We start from the raw sequence: 22142 nt of genomic DNA, 5'->3' as shown, positions 1-22142 counted from the left end.
CCTTTTCAATTTCAGGCTTCACATTTTCATCGGATTTATGCCACTTATTGACGGTATAAACTGGAATCAAGAATAGATATTCTATATATTGTCAGACACCGCATTGTCACCTCTAATGGATCAAACATATCAATAACCTTTTTCTGCTTACAAGTACCAATTGGCCTTTTCTTGTATTTGAGATTAATGCTTCAAAGTGGGATGAGCTGTACGCACTGTTTGCAAGTACCCATCATTCCATTAATTACTGAAATCTTCATGGAAACTTTCTCTCTCACGAAACTCGAAATGGAGTGGAGCGGAGTTAAATTTTTCTTATTTGCTAAACAAAGCCTAGTTTCCATATGCGGAAAGCTCTATTTATAGGAAGATGGTGCTTGCTCCCTAGTTTATTGGGCTTAAATCCATCAATTGGGCCGGCCCATGGACATAATTTTTAACACGTTTATCGCCTCCATCGGCCCCATCCATATACTTGCCCCATGTCTATTGGTCTCAAATCCATTTATTGGGCTGACCCATGGACCTAACTTTAACACTTTTATCGCCTCCATAGGCCCAGTCCATATCAGATGCTTTCAAGCATGCTAGCCTAATAGAGTTTCTGCCAACGGAAGCCCTTTGAAAAGGTTGATCCGGCAAAGGCTCCCAATTATCAATGCTTTTGTAAGGAAGTTTTCGGCTTCTCATTGCTGAAACAGCAAGCCTCAGATGTATTTATCATATGTATTTGATCTTCCAAATTTTTCTATTTGAGTAAGTTTGAAACCTTTTCCATCGGTCTCTTGACAGGCAATGGCAAAGTGGGTCATGTAAATCAAGCAAAATAACATGTACCTATTCCCCGTGTGGGTGTCTAATCTGTAAAAGTTCTTCCTTCATGATTTTTCACATAACTTGTGTATTTGCTGAGAAGTAGTTGTTTTCAAACAGAGTTGGTCCGAGAAATCTTCTTTCCGGTGCTTTGCTTTGCAACAGATGGATGGAATGTTGCAGGCAGCTGCTGAATGGTATGCACAGTCTGCAATACCCTTTTCTTGCTTTCGGTGATAAAACTTCCGCTTCAATGCTCTCTGTTGAGACTTCTAAATTATATGCCAGCCCTTGTGATTAGAATGATGGTTCAGATACCTTTTTTGATACAAAGAGACAGTTGAGTACGTGACACGAAACATGTGGCTCCCCGTCTACAGCCCCTTTTTGTTCATGAAAAATAAGACTCCCCAGGCAGCGGTTCATCCCTCAAACACACAAGGAAGGAAACCAAAGCAGATGTAAGAAAGCAAACGACCACAGCAGTCCCTTGATGATACGTCCTGCCAGTTCAAGGGGAAAAGAAAATATAGTACAATGACCAAGAAATGGATTCTCCAACTAATTTCACCATATGAAATCAAATCCACATATCCAACTTCCCATCCCCCCCCCAACTTTTGGCCCCTCTTTTTTTTTTTTTTTTTTTTTTTTTTTTTTTTTAAATTCCCAAAACCAAATGGGAGATTCTAACTAATCTTCTTATTTTATGGGTATCTTTTTTCGGTTATAAGGGAGACACATAGATCTAGTATAAAGATAATAAATTAAACGAAATAAGGGGACATATACGTTCCACTTGTGAGGATTAAAATTCAAACCTCTTGGTGATGAGTTGGCGTCTTGGCCACTAAAATAAGACCTCTTCCTCTCTTTTGTGGGTATTAATTAACTGTACCTAATTAGTGAACAAAGGACGGTGATGGTCAACACTACAGTCATGCCATTTACAATAGTTTGGAACACTAAGATCATTGAGATATGTTTTTCTTCTGTGTTAAAAAGAAAAAAAAATTATTGAGGCATACGTTGTCTTAATTTAGCTGGAATATATTAGGATTAAAATACTCGACATATTACTTGTAGGTCATGTGAGTAACGTGAATTTTGAGTAAAGTATTACTTAATTTTATAGTAAATTACACTTGCATCTACTTAATGATGGATATATAAAATCCTCATTTTATTGTACAGAAACATTTCCTGGCCACTCGGTCGGTGTTAACTTGAAGGTTAAAGATGGTGTGGATGTTCTTTTAGGGTTTCGTTTTATAAGGCTTCCATCGACATGCCAGTATTGGAAGCCTGACCTCTTCTCTCTCTCTCTCTTCTGCTCCTTGCTCATCTCACGCGTCACTCAGCATGCTCCCAATCAAGAAACTGTTAGGTGAGTGAGGTGTGAGGCATGAGATGAGCAGGGAGAGGAAGGAGAGAGAGACAAGGTCAGGCTTCCAATGCCGGCATGTTGTCGATCCTGAAAGATTGGCCAATGGAAAAATCACAACCCTAATAAATGGATATGAAAAGGAAATAATTAAAAGGTGTGGATAAAGTCTCACCGACAAGAATTGAACTACGAATCTTTTGGTTACCTATTTTTAGAAGCTCCAAATTTGTTAGGATTATTCTAGAGAGAGCTTCAAGATTTTGTTTGCTCCAAAGGTGAAAATTTCCAACTTCACCATTGTATAAGATTGCTCGCTCTCATCGAACTTGCACCATTAGATCCATCGATTTATACATATTCAAAGCCACCCAGTTCTTCATATCCCTATCATCTAGTACCCGTTTTCCATGGCAGAAGCATCCGCATTTTTTGCTACTTGGCGTACCTTCATCTTCTACTTCTTCCCTTAGGAATATTAGGCAAACGATGCGCAGCGCACGCGTTCGTCCCCATTTAATTAGTTCTATGTGATGTACTAATACTAATCAAGTGTTGTGGTTATCTCAATCACACTTCCCCAGCCTCTAATTTATTCTTATGATTTACCCACTGGCCTAGATTAACGCCGCCAAGTGGGATGACTAACCGCATGACATAATTGCCAGCCTTCTTCTTGCATTACAGATGAGGAAGGAGGCTAAGAGCGTGAGGACTCTCAACCCATGCAAAACTGGCAATAGTTAGTCGATTCCTGTAAAGGAAAAAAAAAACCTGAGAGTAGAGTAAAGGGAATAAAAGAAAAAGGAAATAAATAATATGGTGTCCTTCTCTTTTTGTTTAAAGCTCTTCATCTCTTTCTTTTCTTTTCTTTTGTTTTTTTTTTGTATTTTTTCTATGCATACTTTTGTATCCACGGAATCCCATAAAAAAATTTCATCGGTATTTTCAAAAGAAATTATTGAGGGTAGAATATTTCGGTTCATAGAATAATCTTTAAAATAAATCAATATCAATTTTGAAAAATCCGTGAGAGAATAGTTTGAAATTCATCGGTATTTTTGAAAGGAATTACTCATGGAACATCCATCAATAATTCATCAAAAAATTTCCATCTTTAAAATAATTTTCAAATTTATAATATAAATTTAGAAAACCCATTGATATTTCTCTTAAAGCATTCCTAAGTACTAGTAAAATTTCATTGAAAAATTTTGTCAAGATGTTCCATAGAAATTATCAATAAATGACCGTTGATACTTCGAAAGAAAATTTCTGTCTATATACATCTACTATAGTGTTATCTGCAATACTTGTACAAGATATAAATCAGAGAAAAGTCATAGTACTAGCCATGAGAAAGAGTGAAAGAGGCGCGAGATTTTGGAAGGGATGATGTGATAAAAGGTTAAGTTGCTCAAGCATTGAATTCAGATAATATTAGAAAAACGAACAACAAAGCATAAGGTTAGAGTAAGGCACAAAAAAAAATCCTCACTTGAAGAAAATCATTGACTGAAAATATAAAAAGAACATAGCAGAAGAAAGCGAATGTGGGAAAAAGTTTTGCCTGAGATTAGTAGAAGAAAAATAATAAGAATATTTAAAGGGAGCAGTCATTGGAACGAAAGAGAAAATAGAAGAGATGCAATTTGGAGAGAGAGGAACCGTGACCGTTGAATGGAGAAGGTACTTCACATCCGATGCGTTCGACTGAGTAAAATAATTATCACAAAGAATGTGGTAAGTAGTTTTGATAGTGGAAGAGTATGAAATGGCGTCTTGAAATGGAAAAGGTTATGGCAAAGAGTAGGTACACAATGGTTTTTTCTATTGAAAAAGAGTGACGAATGTGCCATGATACTGAAAAGATTGAGTAAATGGCAAAATAGTAATATTGTTAATATCTGAAGGGTAAAAAAGTAAAGAAAGTTGAAGAAACATTTTGAAAATGGACGTAAATTTATATTGTTTACAATTTTATAAAAAAATAAGTCCAGAATACAGGAATCATGGCCGTGAATGGATCTTCCTGGTGATTTTCATTGCATTAGACAGCTCAAAGCCGGTCCCTCCTTCGTCAATTATGGCTTCCCCTTTTCATGAAATCACTAGTCGTGTGAGGTGTTGATTGTTCACTGACATTGGATATGTCCAAAATGAAAGCTATAAGTTTCTACCCTCTCATTTGTCATCTTATGGCAGAAGAGTGAAGATGACATCTTATGGCAGAAGAAACAGATACTGCAGATAAGGTTTCCTCGTCCTTGGGAAGGTCTCCCCCCCCGTGGGATTGCTGTGACCAGTTCTGTGCGGCAGACAAGATTTCACTGATTCCCATCACGCGTTTCATGTTCTTTACGTGATACATGTGAATCCAAAAAGAATAGCAAAGCATATCCGAATGACTATATAGATAAAGAATAAACCTATAAACTTATCTTCACATTTATGTACAACTTTTTCTCATCAAACTTCCACTAAATATTTAGACAGAAAAAAAGAGTTCAAAGGCATACCCACACAGTTCAGTGCTCTTGTCATCTGGAACCCCTTTTCCATGGCAGAAGCATCCACATTTCTCGATACGAGGAGGTATCTTCATCTTCCAGCTTTTCCATTAACAATAATTAGCAATGGGTTCTGGCATGTCTTGAAACCTCGTACTTGGTGATCCTAGTTTCATAGCATAGATAAATAACCAACGTGGAAGTTACGGAGATGCGACCATCCATGTTGTCATGCTAGAAACTGCCAGCAGGTAGATTCTTTCATTAGTCTTTGACATATATATCTAAGAGAGATTTCTTGCTCTTCTCAAAGGCATGCTGTGGTAACGGGAGCAAACAAAGGAATCGGGTTAGAGATTTGCAGGCAGTTGGCCTCAAAGGGGGTGACGGTGGTCTTAACTTCAAGAGACGAGAAGAGGGGTCTCAAGGCTGTTTGCAAACTGAAAGAAGAAGACTCTGCCGCTCCCTCCGGTGAAGTAGTTTTTCATCAGCTTGATGTTACTGACTCCGCAAGCATAGATTCACTGGTTGAGTTTGTCAGTACCCGGTTCGGAAAGCTGGACATTCTGGTACATAAGGGGGGTTCCAATTTCCCATTAATTACGTACTTCATATTCCTTTCTTGTGTTTTTCAAGATCCATCTCGTCAACAGGAAATTGTAACTTCTCTGTATCACCACCAGCCGACCCCAATTAACAAGCATAAACAAGTGATTAAACTCCGGGGTTGTTCCATTCTTTCCTCTGAATGTGGCGTGATCCCTTATCTGAGCTCCTTTTTTGATGCCTCGCTCATGTGACTAATAGAAGATGGAAAACTATTGCAGGTGAACAATGCTGGGATGAGTGGAATCAATTTAGATTTTCAAGCCTTTACAAGTGCTGTTGAGCGTGTTGGTGGTTGGGTAAGTCTTCATCCTATCTGGGGTGGCTTTTTACTTGGCAAGAAAGGCCAATGAAAAGAAGAGAAAAATCAAGTTCGTGTGATACCGAACCACTTATGGCTTGAGAATCAGATGATACCTCAAAGTCCTATTCTTGATAGAGCTGGAAATCTGTTTGTCCTTTTGATATAGCCAACTGATGAAGAGTAGTGGAAAACGATGTCCACCCAAAATTACAAATTGGCCATAGAATGCCTGGAAACAAATTACTATGGAGCAAAAAGAGTGACCGAAGCTCTCATTCCCCTGCTTCAACAGTCGGATTCTGCAAGGATCGTCAATATCTCTTCATTTTTAGGACTCTTGCAGGTATATCCAGTCGTGGCAGTTATGTTTTGATGTAAAGCATTTTTTCAACTTTGGTTTTCCAATTTTTCGCACACAATACTTGATTTCTCTTTTGGGATTTGGACCTTGAACTGCTTCTCGTCGTAGTTGGGAATAGAAAATTCAATGAACTGTTCCTAGAAAATCTAATTTTCCTACACCTTTCCTAAACAGGAATATTTGAAACGGCTACCTAAAGTCTGCCATCTTTCAGGAAGCTCCTTTTAGTTATGAGCTTTTGCGTTCTCAAGAAAATGAATAGCAGGACGGAAGATGGATTAGACTACGTTTAATTAGATAACATTTTTATAGAAGCCTTTTATTTTTATGGGAAAAAAGAGAATTAAGAAGTTCCAAACAGGTTTTACGACATGGAAATGGGAACTGGGAATAATCTTCCTCAACCCGAGCTGTGGATTACCGTTTCCTCCCTGACCTTTTGCTAAAACTTATCTCATTATCTTTGTCAATTCAAAGCAAATTCCTGGGAAATCAATCACAGATGACCTGGGAGACATCAAGAGCCTGACAAAAGATCGAATAGATGATATCCTGAAGGATTTCCTGGAAGATTTCCGACAGGGAAAATTAAAAGCCAAAGGCTGGCCCGAGAATATCTCTGCATACAAGATGTCAAAAGCAGCCCTGAACGCTTACACAAGGCTCCTAGCAAAGGAGTTCCCGTCGTCCCTTGTGAACAGCGTTTGCCCGGGCTTTGTCAGGACTGATATGACCAGCAACAATGGAGTTCTTGCTGCTCATGAAGGAGCGGAGAGCCCCGTGCACCTGGCTCTTCTGCTGAAAACTGGGCCCTCCGGCCTCTTCTTCTCCAGGAAAGAAGTCTCTAATTTCTGAGAAACAAAGCTTGATAATGATAGATATTAGGTGCTGGAAGGATACAATAGTTATAATAACCCATCCATTGATATCGATAGTTATAAATATCAGCAAGCCCTTCTCAATTTCATAAACTTCAGGCCCTGTCAGACTTCCCATTATCATCGGATTACATGATTTTAATGGTATCCAAGAGTTCTGGTTTCCCAAAGACCCCAAATTTATGCCGGTTATCATATGAAATTGAGCAAATAGTCGATTTTTCACATTGATGTTCTACCTATGATCACAAAGTAAAGAAAAAAAAATTAGAAAGAGAAGACTCCCCTATTGAGTAATAAATAATAAAATCACACCGTATCTAACAAGGTTAACCTTTTAGGTTAGACGACTGTGGTTATCTCAACATCTCATTGGATATTAAAACGCCGCAGGTTCGATGCGCATCGCATGCGTTTGTCCCCCATTTAATTAGTTCTATGTAATGTACTAAGACTAATCAAGTGTTGTGGTTATCTCAAAATATCACACATCCCCAGTCTCTAATATATTGTTTTGATTTACCCATTGGCCAAGATTAATGCCGTCAAGTGGGATGGGTTTTGCGTACCATTTGCAAATGTTCGTTGTTCCATTAACTATCGAAATCTTAATGGAAACTTTCATTTTGACAAGCGTGTGCAGACTTCCATTATTCTGTAAATACTCCAATATTCCTCCCTAGCATTTTCATACTCCAGACTAAGCACATGCACTTTTCTCCCCTGTGCCTTCATACTTATGGAGGAATTATGAACTATATTAGTATCTATCTCAATCTAGGATCTCTTTGTGATTGAGACTTTGCTTTCTGGACTCAATGTTGGGAACCATGTAATTGTAATGTAACCTGCAAGAAATTTTACAGGAATTAATTTTATGTGCCGAGACTGTTTTTCCTAGTTCCTGCAGTATAGAAAAGTTTAGGAAACGGTAACTAATATAATTTTTATCTTATCAAAGAAGATGTAGCACAGTGGCTCACACATCACCTGGTTATCAAGAGGTTCTAGGATCGATACTCAAGTGGGACTACCCGTACCCATTTATTAAATTTTAATATTTTATTTCATTGCATTAGGCACATGAGCCTTCCTTATAACCGAAAAATTATAAGTTTTTATCTTTACTTTCTATTGTTTGTCCAAATGTGTTTTTCGTCCATTGCTCAAGGCTTCACCTTTCTTTACCAGTAGACACCAATGATCCCTTGGATTTCATCCTTCCATCTATCGGCAGCCAATAATACATTTCATCAATCTAAGGCACAATCCTACTTTGTAAGCCCGCCTGCCATACTCTCTTCCGCTGGAAAAATCTATGAACGGTACCGTTTTGGATTAATTTGGCTGACACCTTCCTGACTTACATCTGAGTGCACTTCTACTGATGCTTTCTTGCGTGCGCTTCTGAAAATGTTGGTCTTAGTAGAGCTCCTAATCATGGATGCTTTTCTAAAGAAGTTTTTCAGTTTCTTGTCGTGAAGCAGCAAGGCTTGGATCATATATATTTTATGATAAGTTTCGCACTTTGTCCATCTATCTCTTGACAGGCATTTGCAAAGTAGGTTATGTAAATCAAGCAAATAATATGTATCTGTTCCTTGGGTGGGTGTTTAAATATGAAAATTATTTCCTTAATGAATCTTAACATATCTCGAGTATTTGCTGAGAAGTTGTTCTTTTCTAACAGAATTGGGCCTGGAGCTCTCCTCTTCAGTGCTCGCTTTATGACAGATGGAATGTTTCAGGCAGCTGCTGAGTGGTATGCATCTCTATCTGCTCTAACTTCCTGTCATTCTAATCACACTTACAGCACAAGTCAGATTATTTTGTATCCTCGAATTGAGTCTGGTGGAAATTGGTTGGATATTTTTGATACGCCTCAAGCAACCGTTACATTAACTGTTTTCCCAGTCACTGGGTTGAGTTGGTGGTTTACAATATACAAAAATTTGAGAAAAAGATATTCATGGCTGAAGGTCCCCAAAAAGGTAGAACATCTATCATCAAAATGACTAATCACGTGACATTATTGCCAGCCTTCTTCTTGCATGACAGATGAGGAAGGAGACTAAGAGCGCGAGGACTCTCAACCAATGCAAAACTGGCAGTAGGTGGTGGTAGTAGACGCTACAGTGGCAGGGGATACAACGTTAGTCTATTCCTGTAAAGAAAAAAAAAACCCGAGAGTAGAGTAAAGGAAATAAGTAATACGGTGTCCTTCTCTTTTTGTTTAAAACTCTTCATCTCTTTCTTTTCATTCTTTTTTTGTATTTTTCCTATGCATACTTTGGTATCCAAGGAATCCCCTAATAAATTTCGTCGGTATTTTCAAAAGAAATTATTGAGGGTAGAATATTTCGGTCTATAGAATAATTTTTAAAATAAATCAATATAAATTTTATAAAATCCGTTGGAGAATTGTTTGAAATTCAATGGTATTTTTGGAAGGAATTACTCATGGAACATCCATCAGTAATTCATCAAAAGATTTCCATCTTTAAAATAATTTTCAAAATTTTAATGTAAATTTAGAAAACCCATTGATATTTTTCTTAAAGCATACCTAAATACTAGTGAAATTTCATTGAAAATTTTGTCAAGATGTTCCATAGAAATTATCAATAAATGAAAGTTGATATTTCGAAAGAAAATTTATGTCGATATATATCTACTATAGTTTTATCTGCAATACTTGTACCAAGTATAAATCAGAGAAAATTCATAGTACTGGCCATGAGAAATAGTGAAAGAGGCGCGAGATTTTGGATGGGATGATGGTGCAATGGAAGGTGGAGTTGCTCAAGCATTGAATTCAGATAATATTAGAAAAACGAACAACAAGGCATAAAAAAAAACCCCCACTTGAAGAAAATCATTGACTGAAAATATAAAAGGAAAATAGTAGAAGAAAGCGAATGTGGGAAAAAGTTTTGTCTGAGATTAGTAGAAGAAAAGAAGTAAGAATATTTAAAGGGAGTAGTCATTGGAGCGAAAGAGAAAATAGAAGAGATGCAATTAGGAGAGAGAGAAATTGCGAGAGTTGAATTTAGAAGTTACTTCATACTTGATATGTTCAACTGAGTGAAAGAATTATCACAAAGAATGTGGTACGTAGTTTTGATGGTGAAAGAGTATGTAATGGCATCTTGAAACGGAAAGGGTTATGGCAAAAAGTAGGTATACAATGGTTTTTTCTATTGAAAACGGGAGAGGAATGAGTCATGGTACTGAAAAGATGTGATATGTAATAGGTACTCATATTGTTTGAGTAAAAGGTAAAACAGTAATATTGTTAATATCATTAGGGTAAAAAAGTAAAGAAAGTTCTGGGAACAGTCGTAACTTTATATATAGTATACAATTTTACAAAAAATTATGTCCAGAATACAATCATAGTTGTGATACATGTGAATCCATATACCGCCAATCAAGCTGCTGTTTCTTTGTGCTAATTATCGAGGCATTTTATAAGCCAGAAAGTCGGCTGGCTTGATTGTATTTCATCGATAAGGATCATAATAAAATATTTAGTCACTGTTACAGATTTGACTAATGTTAAACTAATAGACTAATTAATTACTCGATGAGGCGGAGAGTTGCAGGCATGGGGGCGGGTTCAATGGCGTTTTTCTCTTGGATATTTCTGACAGTTAGCCGGCCAATGCTTCAAATCTCTTAATATTATAGGGGAACTTTGCTTATTGTCTCAAGCACTTGTTTGTTCCCACCAGCGAAATTAAAACCAAAAAGAAAAGCAAAGCGTATCCGAATGACTATATAGATAAAGAATATACCTATAAACTTCTCTTCACATTTATGCATAACTTGTTCTCGTCAAACTTCCTCCACTAAATATATAGACAGAAAAAAGGGATTCAAAGGCATACACACACAGTTCAGTACTCTTGTCATCTGGAACCCCTTTTCCATGGCAGAAGCATCCACATTTCTCGATACGAGGAGGTATCTTCATCTTCAAGCTTTTCCCTTGGCAATAACTGGCAATGGGTTCTGGCATGTCTTGAAACCTCGTACATGGTGATCCTAGTTTCATAACATAAATAAAGAGCCAACGTGGAAGTTACAGAGATGCGGCCATCCATGGTGTCATGCTAGAAACTGCTGGCAAGTAGATTCTTTCATTAGTCTTTGACATATATATCTAAGAGAGATTTCTGACTCTTCTCAAAGGCATGCTGTGGTAACGGGAGCAAACAAAGGAATCGGGTTAGAGATTTGCAGGCCGTTGGCCTCAAGAGGGGTGACGGTGGTCTTAACTTCAAGAGACGAGAAGAGGGGTCTCGAGGCTGTTTGCAAACTGAAAGAAGAAGGCTCTGCTGCTCCTTCCGGAGAAGTAATTTTTCATCAGCTTGATGTTACCGACTCCACAAGCATAGATTCACTGGTTGAGTTTGTCAGTACCCGGTTCAGAAAGCTGGACATTCTGGTACATAAGGGGTTCCAATTTCCCATTAATTACGTACTACATATCCTTTCTTGTGTTTTTCAAGATCCGTCTCGTCAACAGGAAATTGTAACTTCTCTGTATCACCACCAGCTGACCCCAAATAACAAGCGTTAACAAGTGATTAAACTCCGGGGTCGTTCCATTCTTTCCCCCAAATTTGGCGTGATTCCTTATCGAAACTCTTTTTCTGATGCCTCTCTTATGTGACTAATAGACGATGGAAAACTATTGCAGGTGAACAATGCAGTGATTGGTGGAATCATTATAGATTTTCAAGCCCTTACAAGTGCTGTTGAGCGTGTTGGTGGTTGGGTAAGTCTTCATCCTATCTGGGACGGCTTTTTACTTGGCAAGAAAGGCCAATGAAAAAAAGAGACAAATCGAGTTTGTCTGATACAGAATGACTTATGGTTTGAGAATCGGATGATACCTCAAAGTCCTATTCTTGATAGAGCTGGAAAACCGTTTGTCCTGTTGATTTAGCCAACTGATGAAGAGGAGTGGAAAACGATGTCTACCCAGACCTACAAATTGGCCGTAGAATGCCTCGAAACAAACTACTTTGGCGCAAAAAGAGTGACCGAAGCTCTCCTTCCCCTGCTTCAACAGTCGAGTTCTGCAAGGATCGTCAATGTCTCTTCAGACTTGGGACTTTTGCAGGTAACTGTAGTAATATTCTGGACTTTCCAAGTTATATTCAGAAGTAAAACATGCTTGAACTTTGGCTTTCCAATTTTGCATACTCATGATTCGACTTATCTTTTGGATTTTGGACATTGAACTGCTTTTCCTCATATCTGGAAATCGAGAGAACTTGATGAACTGTTCCTAGACTGTCATTTTCCTAAACCTTTCTTGATCAGAAGCACATCATGAAATGGCTATTCAAAATCTCTCATTTTTACCAACATGGGTTGGTTCAAGTGGTTCGTCGCTTGTTTCGCTTAAGCAGGGCCTTGTGTCCGTGTCTTATAAATGGAGAAAATCCATATTAAGAGAGGTGTATCCAGTGTCAGATACCAGAGTACACACCGAAAAAAAAAAATCTCTCATCTTTAAGAAGTTTCCGTAGTTTTCTCTGTTATTGCATTCTCAAAAAAATTAACATCTGGAAACTGGAAAGATAATTAGACAATGTAATCCAATAACGTTATAGGACCTTACTTCTGCGTCATTGAGAAAATGAAAAAAGGGATTTCAAACAGGTTTTCCAACATGGAAACGTGAATCTGGAACACTGTTCCTCAGTCCGAGCTGTGTATCACTACATTTCCCCTGACTTTTTCCTAAAACTTCTGCTATCAACCTTGTCAATTTTCAGAATATTCCCGGAGAATCAATCAATGATGCCCTGGGAGACATTGAGAACCTCACAGGAAATCGGATAGAGGAGATCCTGAAGAAATTCCTTGAAGATTTCCAGCAGGGTCAATTAGCAGCCAAAGGCTGGCCCGAGACTATCTCCGCATACAAGCTGTCCAAAGTAGCTCTGAATGCTTACACAAGGCTCCTCGCAAAAGAGTTCCCAACCTTCCTTGTGAACAGTGTTTGCTCGGGCTTTGTCGAGATCGATATAACCAGCAACAATGGACTTTTAAGCGCTCCTGAAGGAGCAGAGGGCCCTGTTCACCTGGCTCTTCTCCCAGAAACGGGGCCCTCTGGCCTCTGCTTCTTCAGGAAAGAAGTCTGTTCTTTCTGAGAAACAAAGCTTGTCTGATTGAATATCTGGCAATAAGACCAAATATCATGTGCCAAAAGAGGAATGGATTATGACAACAATCCGTTGATATTGATGTAATATACATGCAAACTGTTCTGTGCACTTTCACAAACTTTCAGAAAGATCTTTGTCAGGCTTCTCAGTATCATCAGATTCACATGATTTTCGATAATCGTTAGCACCTGGTCAAGGAAATCTTAAGGGACGGGCTCTCCTCTCGCCTGCTGCTTGTAGCTTTTCCTGACATCCAAGGTTGTCCACTTATTTTGCAAATCACAGTATCGTTCTCCTCAAGATAATTAACAGACGTCAAAGAGAAAAGAACCCAAATATAGCTCAACCCATTTGAGGGAAAATATCCTGAATAGAAAAGGAACCATTTGCTTGAATAGAATTTTAATCATATGTCGGAAAAATAAAATAAAAAACTAACCATTTGCTTGACCAAAATGTATCCATTTGGAAAAGTCTAATATATCCTACAGAACTTACAATTTGTCAACTCAGTGGAATCATCTGGTATTCAAGCTCGAATTTTGACAACATGTCGCCTTTTTCTACATTATTGGAAAACAGTTAAGCATGCCAGCATGTTGGAAGCCTCAAAATGTAAAATCCAAAACATGTATGCTGATTCATTAACAAGAAGGATTAAGCGACTCACAAGAGAATAAAAAAAATTATAAATATAGCTTACCTTCCCCTGCCAGGCTTCTCAACAGTGTGAACAAGGGCTCCAACTTCACAACAGAAAATGGCCTGCGAATGTGCTGGGCGATCTCCAAACGTGGAGTGATTGCAAAGAGGAAGAACAAACCAGTCAAAAGCCGCACATTTTTCACTCTTATCATCTGGAGTCCCAATTCTATGGTAGAAGCATCAGCGTTTCTCGCTACGCAGAGGTACTCTTATTATCTGGAATCTGTGTCGACGTGGCCTGTCCTGAAACCTCGTAGTCAGTTAACACAGACAAACATTCAACATAGAACTTAAGAGGCTTGTGAACGTCTTCAATAATATGCTGAATAATGCCGGTTAGTGGATTGTTTCATTGGTATGTGGCTATTAAATAACAGAGGCTTCTTTCTCTTCTTTAAGGCATGCGGTGGTGACGGGATCAAACAAAGGGATTGGATTCGAGATCTGCAGGCAGTTGGCTTCGAAGGGGGTGACAGCGGTCTTAACTTCAAGGGACGAGAAGAGGGGTCTCGAAGCTCTCAGGAAGCTGAAGGAAGAGAGCTGTCCTGCTCTATTGGGTGAAGTAGTTTTTCATTGGCTTCATGTTACTGACTCTGCAAGCATTGACTCCCTGGTTGACCTCATCAGAAATCGGATTGGAAAGCTGGACATCCTGGTACACTATAACATGTTCTTCGTAGCCTTTCAAGATTTGTCTCGTCAATGGTAAAAAATTACTTCTTTTACCTGCCACCACCTGATCCCAAATGACAAGAATAAGTTTGAAAAGAGTTTGAGGCTCAATTGCTTAGAAAGAAGAAAAGAGTTCCGGGATCGTAACATTCTTTCCCCATATGTGGCATGATTCCTTATCTGAACTTATTTTTGATGCCCTTCTCTAATGACCAAAAGAAGATGGAAAACTATTGCAGGTGAACAATGCCGGGGTCGGTGGAATTGTTTATGTTTTTCATGCTTTTGCAGATGCTATTGAGCGTGCTGGTGGTTGGGTAAGTCTTCATACTATCCTGGACGGCTTTTTGCTAGGGTGGGGGGAGGGAGATGGGGGGATGAAGGAAACAAAAATAGTTTTTTGACTCTGAACCACCCATGGCCGGCAGTCAAATAAAAGAACCGGAAATTTGTTGTACTTTGGATGGAGCCAACTGATGAAGCGGAGTCGAGAAAGATGGCAGCCCAGAATTACGAATTAGCCATAGAATGTCACGAAACAAACTCCTATGGTGCCAAAAGAGTGACCGACGCTCTCCTTTCCCTGCTTCAGCAGTCAAGTTCTGCAAGGATTGTCAATGTCTCTTCATATCTAGGACTCTTTCAGGTAGACTAGTAATATCCAAGTTATATTATTTCGTTAAACATTCTTGAACTTTGGGTTTCAAATTCTTGCGTACTCATGATTTAATTTATCTTTTGGATTTTGGACCTTGTACTGCTTCCTGTCGTAGTCGAGAATTAAGAGAACTCTATGAACTATTCCTGAAATGATCCTACTCCTTTTTTATGTGCAAACACATGAACGGCAAATTCAAAGTTTCCCATCATTGAAGAAGTTGATTTTACTTTTGCATTGTTGCACTCTCAAGTAAATGAAAAACTGGACAGTACATGAATTATAGACTAATTCGATAACGTTTGAATAAACGATTACACTTGCTTCTTGGGAAAACAAGAAAAGAAGTTCCAAACAATTTTCCAACATGGAAAGGTGAGCCAGAAATAATCTTCCTCAATCGGAGCTGTGGATCACTACTTTGCCCAGCTTTTCGCTAAAGCTTCTTTCACTGTCTTGTCAATTATCAGCATATTCCGGGGAAACCAATCAGGGATGAGCTGGGAGACATCGGGAACCTCACAAAAGATCGAATAGAGGAGATCCTGAAGGATTTCCTAGAAGATTTCCGGCAGGGTCAACTAGAAGCCAAAGGCTGGCTTGGGAACATCTCTGCATACAAGATGTCAAAAGCAGCACTGATTGCTTACACCAGTTTCCTAGCGAAGGAGATCCCGTCAGTCCTTGTGAACAGCATTTGCCCAGGCTTTGTCAAGACCGATATAAACGGCAACAATGGAGTCCTAAGCGCTCAAGAGGGAGCAGAGAGCCCTGTCTACCTGGCTCTTCTTCCAGAAACTGGGCCTTCTGGCCTTTTATTCTCCAAGAAAGAAGTCTGTTCTTTCTGAGAAACAAAGCTTGTTAAATATCATAATCATCCATTGACAATGATAAATAAACAATAAACATGCAAACTCTGTTCGATTTCACAAACTTCAGTAATATCCTTTTCAATTTCATGCTTCACACTGTCATCGGATTTATGCCACTTATAACAGTATAAACTGGAACCAAGAATCAATATTCTATATGTTGCCATACACCGCATTGTCACCTCTAATGGATTATACATATCCATAACCTTTTTCTTTTTACAAGTACCAACTGAACCTTTCTTGTATTTGAGATTAATGCTTCCAAGTGGGATGGGCTCTACGCACTGTTTGCAATATCCATCAGTCCATTAATTCCCGAAATCGTCATGGAAACTTTCACTCTCACGGGCACGTACAAACTTACATTATTCTGTTAATCCTCTAATCTTCTGATGTGGATCGGGAAACAGAGCTGCTTGATATTGTCTTTAAGGAATGGGCTCCTAATCCACTCGACGAAGATACCTCCTCGAACTCCACTCTCGGATAACCTGCAAGAAGGGGAATATTAGGAGGGAATCTCGATTTCCCTCTCCGATTCTTAAATGAGTAATTGTTGTGAGAATAAATGAATGAGCCCCTACCTGAAAAGTTACATATCTCGGGAATTTATTACATTTTCTGTGTCCTTGGCGGTAACCTGAGAAGGGATTTGAATTTGAATTTTAGGTTTTGTAACCATTCCCACCATTAGGTTGTGGATCCTCAATATTGAATTTTATGAGCTCTATCTCTAAATGGGCTTTTAAGGGCCTATAGTTCACGGCCCATTATCTTCCTACACAAGAAAGTTTAGGGAAACTGTAATTTTGTTTTCTATAATGTTTCCAATGGTATTTCCCGCCAATTGCTTTAGGCTTCATCCGGACCAACGGACGCCATATATCCCTAGGATTTCATCCTTCTTCCATCTTCGGACAACCAATAATACATTTCAGCAACTCAAGGCATAGGTCCTTATCGTATAAAGTCCACTTGCAGTACTCTCTTTATTGCATTGAAACTATGATCCCGTTTTCCTGCCTTATCTGTATTAGCGGAATGCGCTGCTATTGATGCTAATGGAGCTCAGAGCCGAAATCTGATTGTAGACGGTGGAAAAAGGTGAAGGACACGTGAACTCTGGTGGCAGTGATGACTACAGAGAGATATAAAGAGAGATCTTAAATGGAAAGAGAGGAGGGAGAGTAGTTTTTTCAAAGAATGTGTTTGGTATTAGAGTTAAGTTCAGTTGAGTTTTGGTTTTAATTTGTTTGTAATGATTGTGTTGTTGAATTATGAGAAAAAGTGTGAAAGTAATGAATAGTTGAGATAAAGAAATTGTTAAGTAATGATTGTGTTGTTGAATTATTGAAAAAATAATGAATAGCTGAGAGAATTTAGTATTAAAAATTGAATTGAATGATTAAAAATATTTAAAAAAAGGGAGAAAGTAATAATTGTGTTGTTGAATTGAAGATAAGTGGAGTTGTATTGAACTGTGTTAAAAAAATTTCTAAATCCAAACACACCTGAAGAATGCTCTATTTATGGGAAGATGATGCTTGCTCCCTAGTCTATTGGGCTCAAATCCATTTATTGGGCTGGCCCATGGATGATGGACCTAACTTTAACACTTTTATCGCCTCCATAGGCCCAGTCCACATCAGATGCTTTCAAGCATGCCAGCCTAACATAGTTTTTGCCAACGGAAGCCCTTTGAAAAGGTTGATCTGGCAAAGGCTCCTAATTATCAATGCTTTTGTAAGGAAGTTTTTCGGCTTCTCATCGCTGAAACAACAAGCCTCAGATGTATTTATCATATATATTTGATCCTCCATAATTTCTGTATTTGAATAAGTTTGAAACCTTTTCCACCTGTCTCTTGACGGGCAATGGCAAAGTGGGTCATGTAAATCAAGCAAAATAACATGTACCTATTCCCCGTGTGGGTGTCTAATCTGTAAGTTCTTCCTTCACGACTTTTCACATAACTTGTGTATTTGCTGAGAAGTAGTTGTTTTCAAACAGAGTTGATCCGGGAACTCTTCTTGCTGGTGCTTTGCTTTGCAACAGATGGATGGAATGTTGCAGGCAGCTGCTGAATGGTATGCACAGTTTGCAATACCCTTCTTGTTTTCGGCGATAAAACTTCCACTTCAATGGTCTCTGTTGAGACTTCTAAATTATATGTCAGCCCTTGTGATTAGAATGATTGCCCGGATACCTTTTTTGATACAAAGAGACAGTTGAGTACGTGACACGAAACATGTGGCTCCCTGTCTACAGCCCCTTCGTTCACAAAAAATAACTCCCCAGGCAGCGGTTCATCCCTCAAACATACGAGGAAAGAAACCAAAGCAAATGTAATAAAGCAAACAACCACAGCAGTCCCCTGATGATACGTCTTGTCAGCTCAAGGGGAAAGGAAAATATAGTACGATGACGAAGAAATGGATTCTCGAAATAATTTCACCATATGAAATCAAATCCACAAATCCAACTTTTTCTTTTCCCCCTCTTTTGGCCCCCCTTTTAAAAAAAAAATTCCCAAAAAGCAAATGGGAGATTCTAACTAATCTTCTTCTTTTGTGGGTATTTTTTTCCCCAGTTATAAGGGAAGCACATGAGCCTAATACAAAGATAAAAAATTAGACGAAATAAAGAGGCACATACGTCCCGTTAGTGAGGATTGAACTCAAAACATCTTGGTCATGAGTCAGCGTCTTAGCCACTGCACTAAGATCCATTCCTCTCTTTTGTGGGTATTAATTAACTGTACCTAATTAGTGAACAAAGGACAGTGATGGCCAACAGTCATGCCATTTACAATAGTTTGGGACAATAAGATCATCGAGATATGTTTTTCTTTTGTGTTAAAAAAAAGGATTATTGAGGCATGCGCTGTCTTAATTTAGCTGGAATATATTAGGACTAAAATACTCAACAGATTACACATAGGTCATGTGAGTAACGTGAATTTCGAGTAAAGCATTACTTAATTTTATAGTAAATTACACATGCATCTGGTCAATGATGGATCTATAAAATCCTCATTTTATTGTACAGAAGCATTTCCCCGCCACTTGGTTGGTGTTTAGTTGAAGGTTAAAGATGGTGTGGATGTTCTTTTAGGGTTTTCTTTTATTAGGCTTCCGTCGACATGCCAGTATTGGAAGCCTGACCTCGTCTCTCTCTCTCTCTCTCTCTCTCTCTCTTCCGCTCCTTGCTCATCTCCCGCCTCACTCATCATGTTCTCGATCAAGAAACTGTTAGGTGAGTGAGGCATGAGGCCTGAGATGAGAAAGGAGAGAGAGAGAGAGAGAGAGAGAGAGAGAGAGAGAGAGAGAGAGAGAGAGAGAGAGAGAGAGAGAGAGAGGTCAGGCTTCCAATGCCGGTATGTTGTCGATCCTGAAAGATTGACCAATGAAAAATCATAACCCTAATAAATGGATATGAAAAGGAAATAATTAAAATGGTGTGGATAAAGTCTCACTAACAAGAATTGAACTAAGAACCTTTTGGTACCTTGAACTAAGGTGAGCCTCCTTCCTTTATCTTGAGAAGAGCCTTGCTGCTCTCTCAGGTGAAATTATTTTTCATCAGCTTGATGTTACAAATTCTGCAAGCATCGCATCTCTGGTTGAGTTTACCGGAATCCGGTTCAGAAAGCTGGACATTCTGGTACATATACTGGTCCAGTTTCTCCCAAACATGTGCTTCACATTATTTCCTGTGTTATTATTTAAGAATCAAGAGTATCTCGTTAATTGGATATCGTATATTTTTCTTGCCACCATCTGATCCAAATGTTTGAGCCTCAGTTATAAAAAAGGAGGAAAGAAAGTTCTGGGATTGTTCAGTCATCCCCTGATAAGTTGCAGGATTTCTTATCTGAACTCATCTTCTTATGCCCTACTTCAGTGACTGCAGGTAAAAGATGGAAACTATTGCAGGTGGACAATGCCAGTATCAGTGAACTTGTTCTAGATTCTCATGCTCTTGAGCCTGCTGTTGAGTGTGCCGGTGGCTGGGTAAGTTCTTCATGCTATCCTGCATAGCATTTCTTGTCAAAAAAATAATAATAAAAAAAAACAAAAAGAAAAAAAAAGAAAAAAGAAAAGGAAAACAGAGCAAACAGAATCAAGTTTTTACAAGGTTGAACCACCTATGGCTCGAAAATTAAATAATTCCTCAGAGTCCTATGAGTTCTCCTTGATGGATATGAAAGTCTGTTTGTCCTTTTCATATAGCCAACTGATGACCAGGAGTAGAAAACGATGGCAACCCAAAATTACAAATTGGCCGTAGAATGCCTGGAAACAAACTACTATGGCGCAAAAAGAGTGACCGAAGCTCTCATTCCCCTGCTTCAACAGTCGGATTCTGCAAGGATCGTCAATATCTCTTCATTTTTAGGACTCTTGCAGGTATACATAATCCAGACGCTGCAGTTATGTTTTTGATGTAAAGCATTTTTTAAACTTTGGTTTTCCAATTTTCCGTACACGATACTTGATTTATCTTTTGGATTTTGGACCTTCAACTGCTTCTCATCGTAGTTGGGAATAGAAACTTCAATGAACTGTTCCTGGAAAATCTAATTTTCCTACACCTTTCCTAAACAGGAATATTTGAAACGGCTACCTAAAGTCTGCCATCTTTCAGGAAAATGAATAGCAGGACGGAAGATGGATTAGACTACATTTAATTAGATAACATATTTATAGAAGCCTTTTATTTTTATGGGAAAAAAGAGAATTAAGAAGTTCCAAACAGATTTTACGACAAGGAAAGGGGAACTTGGAATAATCTTCCTCAGCCCGAGCTGCGGATTACATTTTCCTCCCCGACCTTTTGCTAAAACTTATCTCATTATCTTTGTCAATTCTCTGGAAAGTCCTGGGAAATCAATCACAGATGACCTGGGAGACATCAAGAGCCTGACAAAAGATCGAATAGATGATATCAAGGATTTCCTGGAAGATTTCCGACAGGGAAAATTAGAAGCCAAAGGCTGGCCCGAGAATATCTCTGCATACAAGATGTCAAAAGCAGCCCTGAATGCTTACACAAGGCTCCTAGCAAAGGAGTTCCCGTCGTTCCTTGTGAACAGCATTTGCCCGGGCTTTGTCAGGACTGATATGACCGGCAACAATGGAGTTCTTACTGCTCATGAAGGAGCGGAGAGCCCTGTGCACCTGGCTCTTCTGCTAAAACTGGGCCCTCGGGCCTCTTCTTCTCCAGGAAAGAGGTCTCTAATTTCTGAGAAACAAAGCTTGATATTGATAGATATTAGTTGCTGGAAGGATACAATAGTTGTAATAACCCATCCATTGATATAGATAGTTATGATATCTATCAGCAGTAAGGCTAAATATCAGCAAGCCCTTCTCAATTTCATAAACTTCAGGCCCTGTCAGACTTCCCATTATCATTGGATTACATGATTTTAATGGTATCCAAGAGTTCTGGTTTCCCAAGACCCCGAATTTATGCCGGTTATCATATGAAATTGAGCAAACAGTCGATTTTTTACACTGATGTTCTATCTATGATCACAAAAAAATTAGGAAGAGAAGACTCCCCTATTGAGTAATAAATAATAATAACGTCACACCGTATCTAACAAGGTTAATCTTTTAGGTTAGACGGCTGTGGTTATCTCAACATCTCACAGGATATCAAAATGCTGCTGGTTCAATGCGCAGTACACGCGTTTGTCACCCATTTAATTAGTTCTATGCGAGGATCTAAAACTAATCAAGTGTTGTGGTTACCTTAAAATCTCACACATCCCCAGCCTCTAATTTGTTCTTATTATTTACCCATTGGCCAAGATTAACGCCGCCAAGTGGGATGACTAGCCGCATGACATTATTGCCAGTCTTCTTCTTGCATGACAGATGAGGATGGGGACTGAGAGCATGAGGACTCTCAACCCATGCAAAACTGGCAGTAGGTGGTGGTAGTAGGAGCTATAGTGGCAGTGGATACAAAGTGAGTCGATTCCTGTAAAAAAAATAAAAATAGAAATAAAAATGCTGAGAGTACAGTAAAGGAAATGAAAGAAAATCGGAAATAAATAATGTGGTGTCCTTCTCTTTTTGTTGAAAACTCTTCATCTCTTTCTGTTTTTTTTTCCTGTATTTTTCCTATGCATACTTTTGTATCCAAGGAATCCGTAAAAAACGTCGTCAGTATTTTCAAAA

At 38.7% G+C, this 22142-nt stretch overlaps 5 protein-coding genes and 1 pseudogene across 12 annotated transcripts; all 6 read left to right on the top strand.

Moving 5' to 3' along the window:
• The first annotated feature begins 4596 nt into the window (after positions 1 to 4596).
• LOC116191672 ((+)-neomenthol dehydrogenase-like) lies at positions 4597 to 7026 on the top strand. Of its 6 annotated transcripts, XM_031520277.1 has the most exons (5): positions 4597 to 4792; positions 5021 to 5276; positions 5361 to 5433; positions 5535 to 5612; positions 5784 to 7026. In XM_031520277.1, the coding sequence occupies exons 1-4, from the start codon at positions 4758 to 4760 to the stop codon at positions 5594 to 5596; spliced, it is 426 nt and encodes a 141-aa protein (XP_031376137.1). In that variant the 5' UTR covers positions 4597 to 4757; the 3' UTR covers positions 5597 to 5612; positions 5784 to 7026. The 6 variants fall into 6 exon arrangements, 5 of the variants coding, with proteins under 5 accessions (XP_031376137.1, XP_031376136.1, XP_031376139.1 ...); XR_004153778.1 differs by having other exon boundaries at positions 4606 to 4792; positions 5361 to 5612; XM_031520280.1 differs by lacking the exon at positions 5361 to 5433 and having other exon boundaries at positions 4615 to 4792.
• Positions 5811 to 6833, top strand: LOC116206588 ((+)-neomenthol dehydrogenase-like). The gene is made up of 2 exons (XM_031539355.1): positions 5811 to 5960; positions 6456 to 6833. Exons 1-2 carry the CDS (start codon positions 5811 to 5813, stop codon positions 6831 to 6833), a joined length of 528 nt encoding a protein of 175 aa, XP_031395215.1.
• On the top strand, positions 5828 to 13192 carry LOC116191636 ((+)-neomenthol dehydrogenase-like). Of its 3 annotated transcripts, XM_031520273.1 has the most exons (6): positions 5828 to 5960; positions 8547 to 8618; positions 11051 to 11306; positions 11562 to 11639; positions 11811 to 11987; positions 12649 to 13192. In XM_031520273.1, the coding sequence occupies exons 2-6, from the start codon at positions 8584 to 8586 to the stop codon at positions 13024 to 13026; spliced, it is 924 nt and encodes a 307-aa protein (XP_031376133.1). In that variant the 5' UTR covers positions 5828 to 5960; positions 8547 to 8583; the 3' UTR covers positions 13027 to 13192. The 3 variants fall into 3 exon arrangements, with proteins under 3 accessions (XP_031376133.1, XP_031376134.1, XP_031376132.1); XM_031520274.1 differs by lacking the exons at positions 5828 to 5960; positions 8547 to 8618 and adding an exon at positions 9274 to 10822 and having other exon boundaries at positions 11051 to 11213; XM_031520272.1 differs by lacking the exons at positions 5828 to 5960; positions 8547 to 8618 and adding an exon at positions 9289 to 10822.
• A 569-nt stretch (positions 13193 to 13761) lies between these two features.
• Positions 13762 to 14728, top strand: LOC116191620 ((+)-neomenthol dehydrogenase-like). Its single transcript, XM_031520271.1, has 2 exons — positions 13762 to 13949; positions 14146 to 14728. The coding sequence occupies exons 1-2, from the start codon at positions 13813 to 13815 to the stop codon at positions 14453 to 14455; spliced, it is 447 nt and encodes a 148-aa protein (XP_031376131.1). The 5' UTR covers positions 13762 to 13812; the 3' UTR covers positions 14456 to 14728.
• LOC116206577 ((+)-neomenthol dehydrogenase-like) lies at positions 14665 to 15988 on the top strand. The gene is made up of 2 exons (XM_031539344.1): positions 14665 to 14735; positions 15519 to 15988. Exons 1-2 carry the CDS (start codon positions 14665 to 14667, stop codon positions 15922 to 15924), a joined length of 477 nt encoding a protein of 158 aa, XP_031395204.1. The 3' UTR covers positions 15925 to 15988.
• Positions 15989 to 19812: 3824 nt separating this feature from the next.
• LOC116191604 lies at positions 19813 to 21408 on the top strand (annotated as a pseudogene).
• The last annotated feature ends 734 nt before the right edge of the window (positions 21409 to 22142 follow it).

This window comes from Punica granatum, chromosome 1 (genome assembly GCF_007655135.1).
Source record: "Punica granatum isolate Tunisia-2019 chromosome 1, ASM765513v2, whole genome shotgun sequence".
NCBI lineage: Eukaryota > Viridiplantae > Streptophyta > Magnoliopsida > Myrtales > Lythraceae > Punica > Punica granatum.
Note: the sequence above shows the minus strand (reverse complement) of the source record. Positions and strands in the feature narration are given on the sequence as shown.

Coding starts and splice junctions, on each gene's coding strand:
- LOC116191672 (XM_031520275.1), top strand. CDS start 4,758: ATGGCAGAAGCATCCACATTTCTCGATACGAGGAG. Junction 4,793..5,020: donor ACATTTCTCGATACGAGGAG/GTATCTTCATCT, acceptor CTCTTCTCAAAG/GCATGCTGTGGTAACGGGAG.
- LOC116206588 (XM_031539355.1), top strand. CDS start 5,811: ATGTCCACCCAAAATTACAAATTGGCCATAGAATGCCTGGAAACAAAT. Junction 5,961..6,455: donor CATTTTTAGGACTCTTGCAG/GTATATCCAGTC, acceptor GTCAATTCAAAG/CAAATTCCTGGGAAATCAAT.
- LOC116191636 (XM_031520273.1), top strand. CDS start 8,584: ATGACAGATGGAATGTTTCAGGCAGCTGCTGAGTG. Junction 11,307..11,561: donor TCAGAAAGCTGGACATTCTG/GTACATAAGGGG, acceptor AAACTATTGCAG/GTGAACAATGCAGTGATTGG. Junction 11,640..11,810: donor TTGAGCGTGTTGGTGGTTGG/GTAAGTCTTCAT, acceptor CTGTTGATTTAG/CCAACTGATGAAGAGGAGTG.
- LOC116191620 (XM_031520271.1), top strand. CDS start 13,813: ATGTGCTGGGCGATCTCCAAACGTGGAGTGATTGCAAAGAGGAAGAAC. Junction 13,950..14,145: donor GCGTTTCTCGCTACGCAGAG/GTACTCTTATTA, acceptor CTCTTCTTTAAG/GCATGCGGTGGTGACGGGAT.
- LOC116206577 (XM_031539344.1), top strand. CDS start 14,665: ATGCCGGGGTCGGTGGAATTGTTTATGTTTTTCATGCTTTTGCAGATG. Junction 14,736..15,518: donor TTGAGCGTGCTGGTGGTTGG/GTAAGTCTTCAT, acceptor TTTTCGCTAAAG/CTTCTTTCACTGTCTTGTCA.